This window comes from Lepidochelys kempii, chromosome 1 (assembly GCF_965140285.1).
Source record: "Lepidochelys kempii isolate rLepKem1 chromosome 1, rLepKem1.hap1, whole genome shotgun sequence".
In the NCBI taxonomy this organism is placed as follows: domain Eukaryota; kingdom Metazoa; phylum Chordata; order Testudines; family Cheloniidae; genus Lepidochelys; species Lepidochelys kempii.
Window position 1 is genome coordinate 119,577,168 of NC_136380.1, and position 22,427 is coordinate 119,599,594.

At 41.3% G+C, this 22,427-nt stretch overlaps 1 protein-coding gene across 3 annotated transcripts in view; it reads left to right on the plus strand.

Moving 5' to 3' along the window:
- AFF3 (ALF transcription elongation factor 3) overlaps positions 1-22,427 on the plus strand; it is a 469,491-nt gene that overhangs the window by 287,398 nt on the left and 159,666 nt on the right. For all 3 annotated transcript variants that reach the window (XM_073352102.2, XM_073352110.2, XM_073352138.2), the window contains 2 exons: positions 3,481-3,543; positions 5,125-5,176. In XM_073352102.2, the coding sequence (XP_073208203.1) occupies positions 3,481-3,543; positions 5,125-5,176 (115 nt within the window). The remainder of the gene's footprint in view (positions 1-3,480; positions 3,544-5,124; positions 5,177-22,427) is intronic.

Below are 22,427 nucleotides of genomic sequence, written 5' to 3' on the forward strand. Positions count from 1 at the left end.
GGGATATCCATTGTCTCTGCTGTTGGATTTGAACACCAAGCCCTTTGCACTGCCTGCAAATCATGTACCTCCTGCACTTATGGACAAGATCTGAACGGAATTGCAACACGTGAAAGATAATGGCTTCATTCGGGAGGTGGAAGGGCCTGTGGATTGAATTTCGCCTATGGGTGACAATATACAAGAAGAAGGGCAACATTTGACTGTGCACAGATTTTAGAGAGACAAAGTGGGAGAGGTGATATCTTTTATTGGACCAACTTCTGTTGATGAGAGAGACAAGCTTTCAAGCCACACAGAGCTCTTCTTCAGGTCTGGCAAAGGAGTTCCCAGCTTCACAGCAAAATGCAAAGTGGATCAGATTGTTTAGCATATGTAGTTAGCATATGGCCATTCAAGTGGCCATTCCATCTCTACCTCTGCCAGGGTGCATGTTGTTATCTGGATGACATTCTCATCTTTGCTAAGACCCTTCCTGTATGTAATGCTATTCTGGACCAGGTGCTAACCTGATCCCAACAAGCTGGCATAAAGTTGAATGTGGCCAAGTGCAGTATTGCAAAAGATGCTGTTATAGACTATTACTCACGTTACTCTTTTGTATTCATAATTTCACAAGGCACCTACCTCTGAGGAGCTAAATTCTCTCCTAACCACTTTATTTGCAATGTTTGGCCTACCAGAGAGCCTTGTTTCAGAATGAGACACCTTTTCTACCAAGAGAGTTTGAAGACTTTCTGATGAGTATTAGTACAGCACATTATAAATCTGCTGGTACCATCCCCAAGGAAATGGCATAGTGGACTCTGAAGATGTGTGTAGCTAGCATACTGCAGGGATTTCTAGATATACTCTTACATATTGCACTGAGTTATGCTTTATATGTTATTTGGAGTACACTCATGAAAATACTGGAGAAACCCCATTCTACTGGCTGTTCAACTGACCTCTGAGCACCAAGTTGTCTATGCTGATGGAAGAGGCTCATCCCACCCCTTTGCCATCCTCAAAGCCAACTGATGTGACTAAGAAGTATACGACTTTCAACAAGCGTATCCACACAAGACTCCACACATTCTATCCTAGACAAGCAGTGTATGTTAGGTGATGGGCTGGAAGTATTTTCATTACTCATGGCATGATCTTGCGGGCTGCAGAGTACGGAACGTGGCGAGTGTGTTTACCACACAGAGAACATATTGTTAACCAAGAAGATATACTTCCTTCTGAAAGAAAAACAGATAGGGAAGAGGACACTCTTTTCAGTATGATGATATGTGGCAGATTAAGGAAGCTGTGCCACATCAATAGCATCCAGCCCCTAATCTCAGTCAGAGGTATAACCTACAGCCCCGGGATCACCAGCTGCCTCTGGCAAAGTACCGCTGAACTTTGGGGGAAAAAAGAAGGAAATTGTGGTGATTGATGTGTATGTTGCCTTCTTGCATCTTGTTTCCTGCTCCCTCTTCCGTTTCCTGTTTGCTTCCTGGTTCCTGCTCCCTGAACTCAGTGTTCATGACTTAACTGTTTCATTATTTTGATTGACCACCTGCCTGGGTGTCTTGCTTTATTTTTCCTTGTATTTTGGGGATTGTGGTCTAGCTAGGGTGACCACCCATCCCCAATTGGACAGAACAGTCCCAAAGTGCAGAGTTCAAGTCCCAGTCTCAGGCTGAATGAGTCCGGGACAGCATTTGTCTTGGCGCTGCTCTGTGCCTGCCTGATTCAATGAGCCAATCTCAACTTATCTCCCCACCCCTTCAAGAAAGTGGATTTGAAATTGGCCTTTGCGCTCTGGGTCATTCCACCCTTAGAATGTGAAATGTTAAAAGAGCCAGTTCAGTGGGAAGCAGCAGAAACCAGCCAGGTCTACAGCTGAAAAACTGGGGGCTAGAAGGCCTTCATCCATACGCACATGCACCAGAAGATCAGTCTTTTGGAAGAGAGCAGACCAGCAGCAGGCTTGCAAAAGAAGTAGGGCATCTAGTGGGACTCCTGGCCAGCTTCAAAAGACTGAGGTGGAAGATGGAAAGGGTCTCATAACCTGCCCAGAGAATGATACCTGGAGCTAAAGAGGATTAGCTGGTTGCTGAATTGCCTGTCCCCCATAATAGTGCCTTCAACTAAGGGGAGACAAGGGCACATTGGTTATGGCAGTTTGTGTGAAGACTTGGAAGACAGAGTGTGGATAAGAGTGGGCTCAAACAGGTCAGGTAGCTCAGAGAAGCAACACCCTTTTACTAGGCTTGTCAAACTGAATCTGAATTCCAAATCTTTAAATCTCATTCATGCTTAGTAAATAAATTTTTTCTTGAATTTCTATGGCTCATTGGAGTAATGGTTCAGTTCTCTTTCTGTGGAGTCAGTAAGGCATTAATTCTCCATTCTCCCTCTTACTCTTATATACTGTACAATTGCTCTCCCTTCCCCCTGAAATGTTAAGTGATTGTGAGCATTAAAGCAGCTGCAAACATTCACCGTAGAGTAATTCATTAATATCCTGTTTAGCTAAATATCATCCCTGCAACAGAACCTATTCTGCTTTCCTTATTGCCACAACACTAATTGCTGCTAAGAGCAGAACTAAAATACTTCAGCTTTTCCAGCTGGTGCAGAACAAACTGCCAAGTCATCACTCAGAGTCTCACATCCCATTTGCACGTGAAACCGCCAATGCTCACTGTACTAATGTGTTATTAACAAAAGTATTAGTTACAAATAGAATATCTATGATGAACTATTATTTGTTTTCGGATGTAGATATGGTACTGACCGATATTTCAAGGCAGATTGTTGCTAAGCCAGTCTATGTGCCTTATATCCAGTGACAGGCATAAGGGGCACAACTAGCCATGGAACTAAACCAGAACAACATCTCCAAACCCCGCCTGAACTTTGGGAAATTCAGAGCCAGACCCAAATTTCCCAGCTCCAACTCGACAACTGAATCTAAACACCACAAGACGTGAGAGTTTTGGATTCAAATTTGCACTTCACCTCTGGTCTATGTCTAGTCACAACCAAATACTCAGAACTTATCTCTCCCCACCCCACCCCATAACAACCCTATTTTCTTTGGGAGAAAATGATGCCACAGGTACTTATATTTTAATTAAAGCAACTGTGTGGAGAAGGCATCTAATAGTTAGAACTGGGAGTCAGGATTTCTGAGTTCTAATGTTTGTCCCAGATACTAATTCACTGTGTGATATTGAGTAACTCCTTCAACAGCTCTTTCTCATAATCAAGTCTCTAAAATGGGCTCATAGGGTGTTGAGCCTTAATTAATTTTTGAAGGCACAATGTAATTACATAAAATATAAAAGTTATCTTGTAATCATTCTGTGTGTAGCAAACGTTTGATAAAAATAGATATGACTAGCTTCATGCCAGTCCTTCCAATTAGTTTAAAATTGTGGGTCTGATTTCAAAGGCTAATTGGTGATAAGAACTACTGATTTTTTCCCCTCCTTCCCAAAGGTAAGCAATGTTTCGGTGAAACCCTCCCTGCAAGCCTAGAAGGCCTAGAAACATCTGATGCAGGTACCAACACATCATGGAATAAGTGTGTAAGCTAACCAAAGGCTCCTTTGCTGGACCCCTGCTCCTAGAAGCATAATTAGTTTGAGCAACTGTTTCAGCTTGTTTCAGGATTGCACTGGGGAAAGTACCAGGAATGAAATCCATTTAAGTCAATGGCAAACCTCCCATTAACTTCAAAGGGACCAGTATTTCTCCCCAGAGGTTCATTTCATACCCCAAGTTTTTCCACCTTTGATTTAGTGGAAATCAAACTTGAGAACTTTGGCAACAGCTATTAGTATGTAACGCTGAAGTTCTTGTAATGTCCTGGGGCTCGGTCCAAAGCCCTTTGAAGTCAATTAGAGATTTTCCATTGAGTTCAATGGGTGTAAATCAGGCACTACACACAAGAAAACACTGAAACAATTCAAACATTATTTCACAGAATACAAATGAATTTTGATTTGACAAAACTCATTAAAACTGAATGGAAAAAAACTGGTCCCATCTGTAAGATAGTCACACTCCAGCTTTTCATCTCCTGATTATCACAAACTTGCATGTAAACAGCACTTCAGTGTCCACAGGTAAACAAGTGCCCGGGCCGTTGGCTAGCACAGAAACAATATTTTGCACTCAGATTATAAATGGTATAAGCAAGGTGGTACAATATCAAAAACAAAAATCCAACCCTCTCAAGGCTTTCAGACCAACCATGTTTCTCCTTAATGGCTGCTAGATTAGGGCAGTGACCCACACCTCTGTGTAAGGGGCAGCATATGTGACCATTGTCTTGGGAGGGGACCCTGGTAGAATTGTGGGCCTCTCTTTATGTACAAGTAAGGGGAAGTAATTTACTGTGGCACTGAAAAGGTGCATCTTAGTTCCCACAGTGGTTCCAGACAGCTCTTCTGGGGAGCACTTGAGGGCAGGAAGGAAAAGAGCCATGGATCCATCTGCTCCCTGAGCCTCTCTGCCTTCTCCACACCTGCTTGCTTACAAAGCAGAGCTGCACAGACACAGTGATCTGCACAGACCTCAAAGTCGAGTTCTGGGTAGCCCAACTATGGCTGTCTACCCTGCACGGCCATGTTAGGACTAGGGACTGTCTAACACTGGGGTTCCTCAGGTTGTTCAGAGAGCAGTATTCACAGCAAATAAAGTGAATCAAACTGTTTGTTTGTTTTTTGGGGGGTGTTGGGGAGGGAAGGGATCCCAAAACCCTGCAGACTGATCTGTCATTTCAGGCCTATAGTGACTAAGGCCCCAAGGTATTCTGTCCTTCTGTCCTGTCCTACAAGCGGCCAGTCTTACAGAGTTTCCTGCCTTCTTGCTAGGGATCTGCTAGGCATGAAATTGTCAGGCCTGCTTTTCAACTTACCCCTAAGCGCATATACAAAGGACAGGAAAAGTCATGTTGATGTTAACTCCCAGTTTGCAAGTGCTCAGTTAGTGCCCCAGATACCTGCCATATGATATTTAGAAAGCATTCTTCTCTACACTTTGAAAGTGTTAAAATTAGCCTGATAATGTATTGACCTCTAACACCATAAAGGTTTTGATATTCACCCATTTTTCATATTATTTTTCTTCTTTTTTAAGGGAAAGGTGATGCTGAGCCAAAGAATCCAGAAAACAGTGCATCACATACATCGTAAGTCAGTTTCATATTTGTGATCAGAGATGATTGCTATGTTTTAATCTGCGTTGTTATGCCAAATAGTGTTTGTCTGTTTGTTTTCATTAAGATGAAGCTCTTTCACTGATGCTGTTCTTTAAAAAGCTTTTAAGTAATGATTCATAGTTAATTGTTCATAAATCATTAGCATCCTTGCTGTGAGAGATCTTGAAAAGTGAGATGGCCCTGTAACAAGCTGAATAAATATTAAATTATTTTTGGTGGAGTGAGCGAGTGAGATTGGCTTTTACAACCGGAGAGGTCCAATGTTACCTTAAAGCTGCAGAAGTTTGTCACATTTTCCAGAAGATATCATGTCACATCTGCCTTTGATGTACTGATGTAATTTTAAAAGACTGCAGTCTGCAACTTCACCTCTGAATTACTTGAAATCCAATTACAGCTACCTCTGGTCTCTCACGATTTTGTTGATGTTTTTGAATTAACAAAAGCAGTTGAGAAACAGATGTGAATAGGCACTTGTAATATATCCGTGTTCACCTTTACTCTAATGCAACAGTAGAGGTCCCCCCGCCCTGTTTTTTCCCCGTGTACAAGGGAATTAACTGTTTTACTGTTACCAGAATAAACCAACTCTTCAAACGGAGGGACTCAAAGTTTAAAACAAAAAACAAAAAAAACCAGGCTAGCTCAGCAAACTTGATTTCGCTCACATGAGTTAGGAGAGGATTGCTACAAAATCACTCACCCTTTTTATCCCATTTGAGTAGGAGTGGAATTCTTTTCACAGTGCAGTCATGTGAATTTCAGAGTGCATCGAGTCTGTAATTTGTGTCCTCTGGCTCTTGTTATTTAAATTTAGAGTGCTAGATCATGTAAGTCTTGCAAGGTGTCACTATCTGTTACATGGCCAAAAGTAGCCATAGAATAAGGTACAATAAGTGTGATTGTTGAATGTTTTGATTTCTGACATAAATATATAGTAAAAATCTTCTGGAAATGAATCGATAAAAAGATTTGACATGGTCTGTGAATGGTTTGTCCTATAGATTTTGCTGTAGAATGTAATTACAATATGTTATATTTAGTCAAACTTGTTTAATAAATGAAGCACTAGCAGCTTTATGCCTTCTGATACTGTGATTGTTGGGAATGGTTAATAGTGTATGTTGGTATAGAATGCTTCCAATGGTTACCATTTTAAAAAAAAATGATATTATAATAAAGACTTAAAGGAGAAGAGTTTTCATGCCATCTGGAGGTATCATGGAGAAATGAACACTAATTTTTGCTGATATTTAATATGTAAAACGTAAGCAGACACTATACTTTGATGTAATCTTGGAGCTAGTCATATTTTATAGTGGGGTTTTCTTTTTATTCTTTTTAGTAAAATTTCATTAAAATTCTGTAAATTGTATTTCATGAATGTAGAAATTCCTATATTTGTTTGTGGCAGACTAGATAAAGTGTCATTAGTGGGCTTTATTAAATAAATTGGACCAGATTGTGACATCCTTATTCATGTTGAATAGTACCTTACCCAATGAGTGGTCTCACTGAACCCCATTGAAACTGTGCACTTCTCTACTTCATAGATTCATAGATTCCAAGGCCGAAAGGGACCATTGTGATCATCTAGTCTGACCTCCTGTGTAACACAGCCATAGAACTCCCCCAAATAATTCCTAGAGTACATCTTTTAGAAAAACATCCAATCTTGATTTAAAATTGTCCATGATAGAGAATCCACCGCAACACTTGGTAAATTGTGCCAATGGTTAATTACTTTCACTGTTAAAATTTTACGCCTTATATCCAGTTGAATTTGTTCAACTTGTAATCATTGGATCATTTTATATCTTTCTCCACTGGATAAACGAGCCCATTATTAAATATTTGTTCCCCATATAGGTACTTATAGATTGTAATCAGCTCACCGTTTAACCTTCTCTTTGTTAATCTAAATAGATTGAGCTCCTTGAGTCTATCACTATAAGGCATGCTTTCTAGTGTAATACATATTTTCTAATGTAATACATTTACAGGGGTCACCTTCATATTGTTACCATTTGTCAATAATGACCACGCAGCAGGGTCTGAGGTACCAATGTTTATTCCTATTTTAAGAACAGGGGAAAACTATGGTAACTGTTTGTAAATGGTAACTTTTTAAATGGAAACCATTATATTTAGGAAGACTGTTGCGTGAAAAAGAGATACAGAAGGAAGGAGAGCCTGAAAGGACATGGGGGAGGTAGGTTGCAAATAGAATTCAGGGAAAGGAGGAGGAAGAGAAACCAGGTAGATTAAGATACAGGGAAGGAAAGAGAACAACAGAGATTGAAAGATAGTGGAAGAGATACAAGACGTAGTGCAGCAGGCAAGAAAAATAGGGGTGAAAGAATGGAAAAGAGAAAAGGGGGAAAGCAAAAACAGCCAAAGTTAAAATTTTCTAAATTGTTTAACAGAAAGCTGAATGCCAAAGCATTACAATGATGTAAATATAAATAACTACAAACATAAATAACATACAAACACAAAGGTTGTGCCTTATTCTCTTTTTCCTGATGCTGATTTTACATCAGTGTAGCTCCATTGGCTTTAATGGAGTTTCTCCTGATTTACATCAATGCTACCCCAATCCACGAAGGTTGATTTTTATCGCTGATCTTTGGACACTTTTGAATATTGGTGTTCTTAAAAATTTGGAATGAACCTGATTGCACCAGGTATTAAAAAAGTATACAAAGGATAATACATTGGGACACTACAATCCACGCATGTGCACACATACACACAGAGATACATACATAAACAAACTAGTGCACAATAATTGACTTATTCTCCCCCTACAGATCACTGTAGCTGGCAGTCTAAAGGTACCACCCAGATCAATTTTGCAACTGCCAAAAAAATCTTGAAAAAATGCCCAGCCAGGGTGTATGTTTTTTATGTGAGCCTTCATATCAGAACCTGCAAAGACTGAAGCAGGGATGAGGAAACCATTTTGATTAATTTTAATAAGTGTTTAGTTGGTGGGGTGGAGGGAGCATGAATCTTTGATGTGGGAGAATTGTAAGGAGCCATTGAAATTAAGAACATTAAGAACTACTTTTATGAGTTATCACTCCTGGAAGAGGTTAGTAAGCAGCCCAGTCGGAGTGTTTAAAGAGTCTGCTGATGTCAATAGAGAACAAGTGGCATTTCTGAGACTGACGGGAAGGAGCAATGAAGAGCTTTAAAGGACTCTCATCTTTAAAAAAAGCAATCCACAGAACAGGTCACATTGGCCATGATAAAAGTGAGAGAGAAAAAACGGGAGGAGCATGTTAATTGTTTTTTTTTCCCCTTAACAAAACTATTTTTTCTGCTTGTTACAAGCCACAGGTGCAAACCCAACGCACATAGCTACAATGGCAGTTTGTTCATCCTTTGTCTAGATTTACTGCCATTCTCCAAACATTATTTACACAGCTCCAAAGGGACAGGTTTATCACCCCTCTGAATCAGTCAGAAACACTGAACTGAACATTTACATGAAGTCTTCCTCAGAGATTACCCCTCCCCTAGCCAGCGAACTCCAGGACAGCGAAAACAGACTCACATAACTTTGTTGGGTTTCTCCTGAGTCACTTGACCAAGGGTAGTATCTGCAACCTTTCAAAGCAGAGAAGCCTGGAGGATTTTTTTTAGTGAACACACAGCCAGTGTTAAGCATGTTTTATTTCTGCATGTATTAACTCTCTAGATATGTTTCTGCATGAATTAATTCTGGTAATAATAATATTTACCATTTAAAGAGCTTCATAAACATTAACTTATTTGCTGGATCTTAGAAGACCCCAATGAAGTAGATAAATAAGGACACTTATCCTAGTGCTACAGATAAACTGAAATAAATGTTCGTGTGCAACTTACCAAAGACTATAGAGGAAGTCAGTGTCAGGCTATATCCTGGCATGTCCATATGCAGAATGACTGTAGGAAATGGCCTAAAAGATTGCATTGACATGTACACTCAGTAAGGAGGATTTAAGCACATTAGAGTTTTCTCCAAATGGATTAATGTCACTTGTGACTAAATATATTTTTTAAAATCACAAGCACTCTGGATATGAGGAATTTCATTTCACATTATCTTATTATGCATAGGAGTTCATGGGTCCCCTGGCCAAATTTTCACTGAATGTTTAAAAGCTGTAAATCCCAAAGAGGTTTTTTTATGGCTGGTCAAAAATTTTCTGTCAACCTGGGTTTTTTGTTTGTTTGGTTTTTGTAAAATTGGGTTTTCAACAAAATGAATATTTTTGCAGAAAGTTTCTGGGGTTTTTTTGTTTTTTTTTAAATCTTCATAAAACCTTTATTTGCTTTTCCCCCAATAATTGGCAGCTACTGTCTGAATTCTTTTTATTTTTTTTAGTTTTTGGCAGTTTTCAGGTAAAATATTCAGTTTGGCTGCCAAAACTTTAGAATATTCGAGTTTTTTTGACAAAAAGTAAAAAAAAAAAATTTGAATATTTTGATGCAAGTGAAAACATTTTCATTTTTGTTTAAATTTTCTGTAGCCCCCCCAACAAAAAATATTCTGACCAGCTCCATGTGCTATAGCTTCAAATGCTGGATGTAGAAACTCTGCCAAAAATAGCCCAAGGCCATGAGACTTCTCTTAGTCACAAAAATTTTGAAAAAGTGATTCAAGCTTTGTAAACTCCCCAAACAACCCTGCTAATGGAATAAGTTTGGAATTACCATGCAACTTTCTTTTATAACTTTTTGTCTTTCTAATTCATGTCCAGCCTATCCCAAATGTGATTCACTGTTATACATTCAACTCTACGTGCTAGTGCAAATACTTAATACTGTAATGTAAACACTATCAATAAGCTACTCCAGTGCAATGTATTTATTATCTCTCCCACAATTGTTTTCAAGCCAAGATATTCCCTTTTTACAAGAGAATTAGCCAAGATTAAGGGAGGCTTTTATAATATATGAATGTGAAAGTTTTGTCTTTTGCTAATATTTTTCACCTGTGAGAATCACAGGGCTCCTTGTGTGTATATGTTTGTTTTTGCCAGCTTATAACAGAAATTTTGGCAGTATTTCTTCTGAGCATTAGCCACGAGCATCATTTTGAGACTACATTGCTCAGGGGATCCCTTTTACCAGTGTGAAATCTATCAACAGCCGTACTCCCGACTCTCAAAAAGTAACACTGCAGTCCTTTGACCATCAAGTTTTTATCAACTCAGGCTCTTGAACATCAAGTTAATTCTCAATTATCTGATTTTCCACAGCGTCAGTGGAATGTTCTGCTGTTGTTCCTGCTGATCACATATATATATCTATATTTCCATTAGTGTGGGCTATTTGTTGTCTATATTTACTTAGCATTTGTATAGGTGTTTTCATCTTCAAAGCAATGTACAGACTAATACACGGTGAGATAGAGTTGCCATGTCATAAATGAGGAAACTGAGAGAGAGAGGTTAAGCAAAAGGCCCATGTTCATAGTGTGTCAGTGTCAAAAATTGGAGTACAACTCAAGAGCTCCTGGCTTCTAATCCTGTGCTGACACCCGTAGGCCACATTTGGCTGATACGTAAAACATCAGAATGTTGTATATCAGAGGGAGCATTGTCTAGTGGACTGTGCATAAGGCTGGAAGTTATGATCTTGGCTCCACCCTTGAGTTGTTGTGGGGCCTTATGAAAGTCATTTAAATTCTGTCTCTGTTTTCACATGTTTAAAACAATAATCAAACCATGGTGAAGATTAGCTCATTAATATTTGTACAACATTTTGAAAAATGTAATGTTCTGCAGAAATATGAGGTATTAATGTAATAAATGAATGGTAGTATATGTTTAAAAAAAGACTCGGATTACAAATGTTAAACATGTTGAATTGCTGCAGGACACACTTTGGTACTGAATGGCTGTATACATTGTGTATTGTGGTGTGTCAGCCATCTTTAGTAAAAATATTCTTGTGATTAAAGCACAACTAGCTGGCTGGAGATCTGGGATCTTGTTCTGGACTTTGTGTGGAACTCTGAGCAAGACAATTCACTTCTCTGTAGCTCATTTTCCTCAGCTGTAAAATGGGGATAATACAACACTGCGTAGGGGGAGTTAATGGATGTTTGTAGAGATTTGTTGGAGATCCTCAGATGGAAGCCACTTGACAAGTGCAAAATATTATTTATTATATTATTATTTATGTATTTTATACAGCAATCCACATTTTTGTTTCTATGCAAATTTTTATGTTTCAGTTCAAGAATACAGACCACTAACTCTGAAATGTACATTATTAGGGTTCAGCTTTTGTCTGATTGAACCAGAGAAGGTGGCAAAAATGGCAAGGCATGCAGCCTTGGAAAGAGAAGTCCATCCAGTGATGTATCGTAAACAAGATCAAGGTGAAATCCTGGTCCCACCAAAGTCAGTGGGGCCAGGATTTCATGCCAAGAGTATAAATTTGAAGGGGAGGGAGGCAGTTAATATGAAATTCCACTTGTATTAAAAATGACATTGTTTAAGTTGGTCTCTGAGATGTTTTTCTTTTGAGAACACCACTGTGTGGTATCACTTACTGCTTTTAATATCTGCCTGTGATTTTTTGAGAGACGTGTCTCAGAGACGCTACAGAAAAAAATGACAGGTTTCAGGGTAGCAGCCGTGTTAGTCTGTATTCACAAAAAGAAAAGGAGGACTTGTGGCACCTTAGAGACTAACCAATTTATTTGAGCATAAGCTTTCGTGAGCTACAGCTCACTTCATCGGATGCAGGTACTCCTGTTCTTTTTACAGAAAAAATGTCTTTTTATTAAGAATGAAGCTAGTGTTTCTCAGAGTGATGGAGATCCTGAAAACTGAGGAGGCTAAACTCTGGTATTTATCCAGGAACCAAGTACCTGGCTGGAGAAAAATGCTGGCTTTGCTGCACTGTTCCACCTGTTTCCCCCAACCCTGACTTGAAAGGCTAACCTTCTATCAGTGCCAGATTTTTTTCCCGACAGTCTGCTCATCCAGTCCAGCAAGGATATCTAGAACTCGAAAAATATATTACTGAGCTTCCAAAATCCCATACAGAATTTCTTCTCTGTCTTCTCCCCTAAAGAATTACCCTCAAAATACACACACACACAACCTTTCATTTAAAAACTGTACTTCTACAGTAACTTCCTGCTCCGAGTATCATACTAGCTTAACTAAAGGTTGCCTCCGAGCTTCTAGTTGCTACAGTACTCATGTGTATGGTGTCAGTGGGGCCTACGCCTCTTTTTAGCACAGATTATTGGATTTGTGGTGTACTTTGCAATGTTGCCAATAGTCCACAAAGATCTACTGTGAGTTTATACCTGCAAACCATTTTCTTCAAATCCTACAGAGCCACTTACTTGGAAAAAGTTTTACTTACTCACATCAAGGCTGAATCTGTCTTGGAGATTTAGGTAAATTAACAAGAAACAACAACAAAAAAAGGATTTTTGTGTTGATTACTTTCATATCAAAATAATAACTACATGGTAGCTGTATATGAAATGTAAAACAGGAAGAGGAAAGTGAGACAGCGAAAAAGCTGAAATGGAGGAGTTCACTAGCTTTCATGCTGTCTTCTGGTGAGAATTGTTTCCAGTGGATGATCTTCTTAACGTCTCAAGATTAAATACCCTAAAAAAAGAAAAAAAAAACCATGAACCTTCAGCAGGGTGAAAGTAACTTAAAGGACTTACTGGTACACAGGGTGGCCAGGCTCCTGTGCAAGGTGGGGCGTGGGGAGGCTCTGGGCCCCCAGAAAGGGCAGGGCCTGGGGCGGGGCTGGCGCCAGTCTCCCCCAGCCAGCCCTTCAGCACTGTCCGGCCTGCTCCGCCCGGGGCTCCGGCGGCAACTTAAAGGGCCCAGGGCTCTGGCCGCTGCCGGGAGCCCCGGGCCCTTTTAAATCACCGGGCCCCAGGGCAGCTGCCCCTTTTGCCCCCACCCCCGTCAGCAGCCCTGCTGGTATGGTGTTTAAAGGGCAGCCGCGGCAGTGCTTTAACGTCGGCTGTGTGCCGGCCCATCCTGGCAGCCACTTTCTTACTGGTACATTGTACTGGCTTGCTTTCACCTATGACGTTCAGATGGCAAATTTAAATTTTATCCCCCTCTTTTTCCAGGTATAGTCCATTTATTAGGCCGTGTCTACGCTACGTACTTAAGTCGATTTAAGTTACGTCCATGATCATAAGCAGCTGTAATTACATTGCTTGTGCACTCACACACGCTCTTTATATCAGGAGAGCCGATCCACAGTTGGCGCTCTAGCATCGTCAGAGAGAGCAGCGCACCATGGATAGCTATGCCACTGTGAAATTGCCACAGTCTCTTGCTATGATCACAGTGCATCCTGGGAGCAGGCTCATCACCCCGTGATGCAGTTTTCTTGGTCCCAAGATTCCAAGGGCTTCCGACTGCATTTCGTTCCATTTTTCAACTGCACCTTTAAACTTTGCCCACCATCTCTGCTCACCAGTCCTGTGATACGCGTTATGAACACAACATGGCTGATCCTGCAGTATTTCATGAGCTGCAAATCTGAACAGAAATCCATGGTGCCTGCCCTGCTGTGTGCCATGCAAAGAAACAATTCAAGATTGATGTTGGCATTCATAAAGCAGCTGCACACGGTGGACCGTTGCTATTGGGCTCAGAAAGCAAACACCGAGTGGTGGGACTGGATTGTGAGCAGGTATGGGATGATGAGCAGTGACTACAGAACTTTCATATGCACAAAGCCACCTTCCTGGAACTCTGAGTGGCACTCACCCCCGCCCTCCAGCATAAGGACTCCAAAATGAGAGCTGCCCTAATGGTGGAAAAGTGCATGGTGATCACTGTGTGAAAGCTGGCAACTCTAGACTGCTACCGGTCAGTCACAAATCAGTTTGGAGTTGGGAAGTCACCGTGGGGGTTGCGGTGATGCAAGTGTGGCCAACTCTGTGGGTGCTCCGGGACTGGAGCACCCATGGGGAAAAATTGGTGGGTGCTCTGCACCCACCGGCAGCTCCCCGCCCCGCCCCCCCACCGCCCCAGCTCACCTCCGCTCCGCCTCCTCCCCTGAGCGCGCCACATCCCCGCTTCTCCCCCTTGCTCCCAGCGCTTGCCGCCAGGAAACAGCTGATTCACGGCAGCAAACACTGGGAGGAAGGGAGAGGAGGGGGAACACTGCGCACGCCAGGAAGAGGCGGGGCCAGGACCAGGACTTGGGGAAGGAGTCCAATTGGAGCAGGGAGGGGGCGGAATTGGGGCGGGGACTTTGGGGAAGGGGTTGGAACAGGGGCAGGGGCAGGACAGGGGTGGAGTCGGGGCGGGGCAAGGGGCGAGCACCCACCGGCACCATGAAAAGTTGGCGCCTACATGTGCAGGGCCATTAATCAGCTCCTGCTACGAAGGACTGTGATTCTGGGCAATGTGCAGGAAATAGTAGATGGCTTTTTTGTCAATGGGATTCCCTAACTGCAGTGGGCAATAGATGGCACACATATCCCCATTTTGATGCCAGACCATCTTGCGACGGAGTACATCAACAGAAAGGGCTAATTCTCTATGGTATTGTAGGTGTTGGTGGATCGTTGGGGTCATTTTACTGACATCAGCATGGGGTGGTCAAGAAGGTACATGACACATGCATCTTCAGGAACATTGGCCTATATAGAAAGCTGCATGCAGGGACTTTCTTTCCAGACCAGAAGATTCTAATAGCGGATATAGTGGAAATGCCCTTAGTGATCCTGGGAGGCCCAGCCTACCGCTTGCTCCTGTGGTTCATGAAGCCTTACACCAGAAACCTTGACAGCAGCAAGGAGCGTTTCAACAACTGACTTAGCAGGTGCAGAATGACTGTTGAATGAGCATTTGACAGATCAAAGGGTCACCGATACTGCCTTTTTGCCAAGTTAGACCTCAGTGATTTAAATATTCCCATGGTCATAGCAGCCTGCTGCTCTGCATAACATTTGTGAAGCTAAGGGGGAAAAGTTTCCCCAGGGCTGGAGTGTTGAGGTGGATCACCTGGCAGCTGATTTTGAGCAGCTAGACACCAGGGCTATTAGAGGGGCTCAACGGAGGGCTATTCAAATGAGGGAGGCTTTGAGGCAGCATTTTGACACTCAGGCCCTGTAGTGATTCCTGCCTGAGCATTAATTGTAGTCTGCAAATGTGCCAGTTGCCACTGTGTGAATTTCTGTTGCAACCATCCTGTGTAAGTCACAAATAAAGAATCACTGTCTTTGTAAGACTAATTTTTTATTAACAGCAATACACAGATTAACATTTCTTACAAGGGACATGACAGTGAGAAGCTCTCTTTGAAGTGAGGATCTCATAGATGTGTGTAAGTCCAGCTGTAGTTATGGAAAATGTCCCGAGGGGTGCAGTGCAAGCAGTACAGTAATGGGCCAGGAATGTGAGAGGAGCGCAAGGAAGGCAGCTCTGTATGGGCTGCAGGGAGAATCGAGCATGCATGTGCAATCAAGGGACCTCAGCATCTCTGTTTGTTCCTCCATGAGCTTTATTATCTGCTCGCAACCCTCTATAATCAGCTCCTGGCCCTGTCTCCTCTCCTTGCTATCCATTTCTAGTTTTTCATTCATTGTATCTCTCCACACTCTGTGCTCACTATCGACCTGATCTGATGATTGCAGTACTTCGCAAAACATGTCCTCCTCATTCCCTTCCTTATCTGATGGAGGCCCTTCGCCAGTGTGTAGGAGCTGGCCCTCAAGGGCACATCTGCAGAAACAAAAGAAACAATACTCTGTGTGCACTCACAGTCTTGAATCATAAAAGTTACATACAACTCTTTCTCACTTACCATTGGCAAGCACCCAGCATGGCCAGAGCACTAAACATGGTGAGTTTGGCCCGGGGGGGATGGTGCAAGACAGAACAAGGGTCTCAGTGGTTTCAGAAGAGGATCAGTACAAGATCCTAGGGACACTATTCTGAATACTGACACCGTTTTCCCAGGAGGGTGGGTGACTGAAGCTGAAATCACACTAACTGAGGGTAACCAAAGGTTCAAGGGTGCATATCTTGCATCTGTGCAGCTTCAGACTGTGTCTGTATGCTGCTCGACTGTGTGCTGCTTTGATTCTTCCAGAAGTAATTGCTGATTGGTGCAACAAAGTTTCCTACAATGGGAGAAGAAACAAAGCAGCTCTGCCAAGGAATCTTCGGCAGAGGATTGCAGAGTATCTGCAGGAAAGTTTCCTAGAGATCTCTATGGAGATTTCCTGGGAGATTTTGGTGTGTACTATCAAACTTTTCTACAGGGCTCCCACTGCATAGCTGCACAGGGGAATGCACATCTGATGCAAATAGTACCCAGTGTTGTTAATTTCAAGCCCATCTCCCACGTACAGCATGTAACAAAATAAAGGACACTCTACCTCATGCCACCATGAAGTATCAAAGTAAAATGAGTACTTATTGGAGCTCCCCTCTCCTGCTTCAAGCACCCCACAGCCGGACTCCTGGGACTGGCTAGACCCCTCCGGAATCAAAAAGAGGACCTGGCTCACCATGCCATTAGATGACCCTGTTGCATGTCCAACATCCTCCTTCAATTCAACCTCCTTGTCCATCACTTCGTCCTTGGGGTTGACTCTGCTGGCCACTGCCTCCAGTCCCCGCAAAGTATCCATGGGACTCTTGGCAGTGGAAGTGGAGTTACCACCAAGGATGACATGCAGCTCCTTGTAGAAGCAGCATGTTTTCAGTGCCTCACCAGAGCAATGCTTGGCATCCCTTGCTTCTGGTACGCCTGCCTCAGCTCCTTGATCTTAGCATGTCACTGCTGTATGTCCCTTTCGTGCCCCTTCTCCTCCATGCCACAAGCAATTTGCTTGGAGGTGTCAAAGTTCCTATGGCTGGATCGGAGCTGCAACTGCACAGCCTCCTCTCCCCAAAGACCCAACAGATCCAGCAACTCCGTTGATGCCAAGCAAGAGCACGTTTGCTGCAGAAAGGTGGCATGGTCTGCCGGAAAGATGTGAGGTGAGCTATACACGCCGAGCAAACCGGAAGTGGAATTTCAAAAATTCCAGGGGCTTTAAAGAGGGAGGGGCACATACCTTGGTACTTGGCTGCAGGGCAGTGGAGTAGAAACTGATTACCAGAGCGGCTATGATGGGAATTGTGGGACACCTCCTGGAGGCCACTTAGGGCAACATAAGCAAGCACAATGTCTACTCTGACACTGTGTTGCTCTAATTTTGTCGCAAAAAGCTCTGTGCTGCTTGTCGAGATAGTTTTATTATGTCGGTTTAGCAGGAGAGTTAAATCGGCAGGAGGAGCATTGTTGTGTGTACATCTCCACTGTTTTGTCAACTAAACCTGACTTTTGTTGACAAAACTAGTGTCAACAATGCCTTAGTAACTTCATATGCCCTTTTCATCCTAGGAACGAAAGTGTTTAGACAGTGCCCTTGATTAGTAACCTCCCAGGTATAATAACTACTCATTTACTATCTACCTTTACCACGCCTGCTGTAGAGGAAAGTAATTAAAATCACTAGAAGCTGCCCTTATGTTGAAGCTAACCTTGATTCAGAGCTGCCGGGGAAGTAATTAAATGTAATAGGTGCCACAGCTTGTAAACAAAGGTATACAGCACCTTTTGTCTAGTTTGAAAAGTTTCCACAATACTCAGCATTATTTCTAACCTTATGCAAAAAGCGAAGAGACAAGTTTGACAGGTTTGTCTAAATCTTGAGTTAATTTATGTGTGAAGAAATTCACTTAGAAAAAAATTGGCCAATTTAAACAGCTAAAATATATTATTACATGAGGAAACGTATTTCTGTACACCAGAAGTGTATATTTATCTTACCTTTACCTTATCTTACCACTATTTTCCTTTGGCTTCTTTTGGGAGAGGTTAAGTGAGTATTTTGAATGTAATATTACCTCTAAATATCATGGGGATTAATGATGAGATATCAAGAAATTATGGAGATGTACATACCTGTGGAAAACAATATTTTATCTGAATTACTTCAGAAATGTATGCATGGTCCAAGTTGCACTCTCTCTCTCTCTAAAGAAAATGATAAATTGACGCTTAGACCCTTACATGGCTTCTGTTGCTGGATTAAGATTCCTTGTTGCCTTGGTAACCAGTTTTGGAAAGACTGTACTCTGGGTGACTGCTGCCTGAAATCCGAAACCCTCTGCTGTACTGTGGAGTTCTGGCTGATATACAGTTTGTACACTGTCATCAATAATATGCAGTATGCTGGTGTTTTCTCCAGTGAGTTTAAGGAAAAGAGAAATGAAAGTGAAATAAAATCACTACTAAAGAAAATTAATACAAAGATAACTTTTCAATGTTTTGGGCTGGTGCTCATAAATTGATTACTTTCTTCCTCCACCATTACTTTAGGTCAAGAAAGTCTTTAATTTGAATCAATGCTGAATCAATGGTTCATAGAGAGATGAGGTTGGTGGGGGGGTGGAAGAGAGAGAGAGAGAGATACAGAATTCTGGCAAGCTGCTAAGTAAAATAAACTAACATTTTGCAAGAAAGAAATCCTGAGACTGAGGTCATAGTATGGAAAAAGTCTTGTTTCACAGCCTCTTTAGCGTGAGCGTGGCCTTTTTTTAAAAATGCAAGCATCCTATTAACATTTAAACACTAACGCTCATCCAGGAATGGAACAATTTTAGAATTTGAAGATCCTTAGTTTTCTATTTTGTTGGTGCACATGTTTTTTTTACTTGCAAAAAAAGTTTTTTGAATGAGATGCTTCTTGGTTTGTTTAATTATTTTAAAATCATGGCGGCCATATTAAGGAAATCTAAATAAACTTTTTTACCCACAAAATGATGAGCTCAAAAAGAGACTTCATAAGCTTGGTGGATGGCTTTTTATTTGCCATCCACTAAAATACAGAAAGATATTGAAACCTGAATTGGAGATGAATTTACTACTGTTGAAGAAGTCCTGCTGTTCGGCTATGAATAGTTAGACTCTTTTTAACCTTAAAAGTAGTTAACTGACAGTTTCAAGATAAATTAATTTGTCATATCTAACCTGGCAAATTAATGAAGTTCTCTTGCCTTAATCTCTGGACTTGGATTTGACATTCAATAGAGTATGAAACTATTTTTAACTGAGGGGAAAAATAACTGTTTGGATCTATGAGGATGTTATTACAAACGAGTTTACTGGTCTTTGATTTGCTAAGCTACAACTGGAGTCTTCCTTCTTCAGGGTAAGAATATTTCCATATTATTATGATGCCTTTGGTATTCTAAGAGTAAGGATATTGTATATCTTGTGTATATTGACTTTAAGTATTCATTCTTTGATTAGTATGCAGACATTTCCCAAAAGAAATGTGGAATGTATGTATTGGCAGTTTGAAACTGATGATAGACTTGAGGAGTCAGGAAGGTGACACATTGACGCCATGAAAGCTAGAAATGGATCAGGCCAAAAGTTTGGATGAAGACAGTTGTTCCTGAGATAATTTAAAAGGGTTATATTTACAGATTGTTTCCAAATCAAGGCAGTTGTGCCTCTGATTTACAAAAACAAAAGCAAACTTTTTCCGTAAAAAAGTGCAGCTTGATTGGTCCATCAACTTTCTCTGGCAAAATGGTGACATTATAGATGATTTCCCCCAGATGCTGGGTTTTATTAGGTTTGTTAGATATGTTTGAAAGATTCTTTCTTAAAGATTTCATTTTTCATGGTATGATTTGTATTCAGTTGTATATGGAGACAAGGATACTCTTGGCACATTTCTTCAGAGATACACCTTGAGACTTGAAATTAAAGGATCCGTTCTACCAAATTAAAAAATCAGTGATACCTTACCCAGAGTATTGAGGGGCTTTTTCATCGATTTCATTGTGTCAGCATTCAATGCATCATGAATGCAATTATAAATGAAAATTCTAAATACTGTACTCAGCCTGGGCTCCCCCAGTATCAGCAAGGTTCAGGGCCAACACAGGTGCTCCCTTGACAGCATGACACCGCATGGCATGAGGAAAATACCTTTCCATGCCTTGTTCTGTGGGCAGTCCCTGTGCAGCTGTATAAAGTGCAGTTTGCAAAGGAGGTCTGGTCTGGCATATTCCAGAAAGAAGGTGTTAGTCAGCGTGGACATGAGACTAAGTGCAACTCAGCCAGAGGTCCAGTAGTGCAATGAACAAGAAAACAAGTCTTTTCAGTATAATTAATTTAATAGAACAGCAGAATATCATATACAGTAGACAGTACTTATTTTTATAAACAATCTGATCCATGCTGTGTTTTTTAGGGACAGACATTTTTTAAGGATTTAAAGGATTTTATTTATACTGATCATTCATGTAAAATCTATGTATTTTCTATGTAAGTATCAATAATAGAATAAATCTAGTATCAGACTAACCCTGTATAATAGCAGCAATCGATATTATTAATTCAAGATTCTGCAAGGTTTCACAAGAGAAGGGATACAGTCCTTTATCAATAAACTGTTACCACAGTGTATTTTATTTTGGTATTTTTGTATTTCAAGCTAAGAGTTTGATCCCACATATAATTACAACTGAGTATAATGCTTTCTCCCAGGAGCCAGCTCATCAGAACTGTTTGAAGGATCCGAGTTTAATTTTGAGAACTGTTTTTATGCCTACTGGACACATCCAGCTGCCAAATTCCAGGTATCCATTGGCTCGTGCGCTGCATAGATTACAGAAAGCATTCCAGATCAGGTTGAGCTAAGTATAAGAAAAGTCAGCCTGCTATGGAATGATTGTACTTTAAGACATACAAAAAAGGAGGAAGCTGTGAATTTGTTGGCATGAAGGCAAGAAACTGAGAGTGGAGAGCTCTACCACTCCTTCTCCTCAGTCCATACATCTTATCACCATCTCCTCCATTTCTCACACTGGTTGCAGTCCCATGGAGTAAGAACATGGTCTCGATCCATCATGCAGGCCATGAAACTAAAATTAAGCCTCACATGGGAGTGGGCTTCCTTTCTATAAAAGAGCTATTCTGGTTTTAGAAACAGATTAGGAGAAGAAGCCTCCCCCTGCACACTCCCCTCAGCATAACTATTAGCTGCTGGGCAAGACACCATGCATATCAGACACCACCCCTCGGAAGTGTGTTACCACAGGGAGCCTTGAGTGTTCAAAGTGTGACCACTACTATGGAGTACCTGGAAGAATCGAGAGAAGATTCTTCAGCTGCAGACAAACAGAATTACTTGGATGGGAGAGGAACATTCATTCACGGGTGACTTGACTGCTAAATAGGATCTCAAGGATTTAATAGTTATGTGCAGGGATACAGTATAAACAAATTTATATCTGCAAGTGGTAAGGGGTGTGCACATATGTGAACAGTGGCTGTTACATTGATTGAAGGGCCTAAATGTCTGATGATAATCTCAACCTGTGTATAGTTCACTATGATCACATCAGCTGGAAGAACTGATTAGCAACCTTTATACTTAGACACTATGAGAAGAAAATAAATAGCAGCAATTCCTCCTTTTCAGAATTATATTTATTCATTTTTAATTGACTTAAATTGCCAAGTTCATCCTTAGTACAACCCCATTTACTTCAGTGAAAGAGCACCAGCTATGAATTTGGCATAAAATGAGGTTTCAGTGTCTTTAAGAACCTAACACCTTTGGTGCCTGGCTGAAAGGCAAATACCTTAAGCTCAAGCTCCGAGCAAAGCTGTAACCTCATCTTGTTTCTGTGCATGCACGTGTCATCTGCACATGCTCTCAGACAAATAATCTCTGGTTTGTTTTGAAGAGTGTCCTCAGCTCATGTTGCATTAGAGATTCTGCAGATACAAAATGATTCTAGCTGGAGCTTTTGGTTTCCAGCAGGGAAGTGAATCAATGTTCAGGGCGCAAGTGAAATCTTAACTCAGAGTTCCATAGCTGAGTTAATTAATGTTTGACATTTAGAGAAGCTGCCAATTTGTAAGGTACAGGAGGAGGGGAAGCTACAGGGCCCATTCCCCTAACCTGGCCGCAGCACCCTGCAAGCTTCTGAGGAATTATGATCATCAGACCATGCTTTATATAAAGCCACCAGTATCCCAAAGAGCTGTGCATTAAAATTAAATAACACAAGAAATTGACCCCACAGTCACTGGTATGTAGCATGATGCGTGTCATTAATTAATACCTCAAGAAGCATGTGCATCCTGCTGTATTGTGGGCCTAGCACCAATGGGAAGAGTTCTGGGGGCA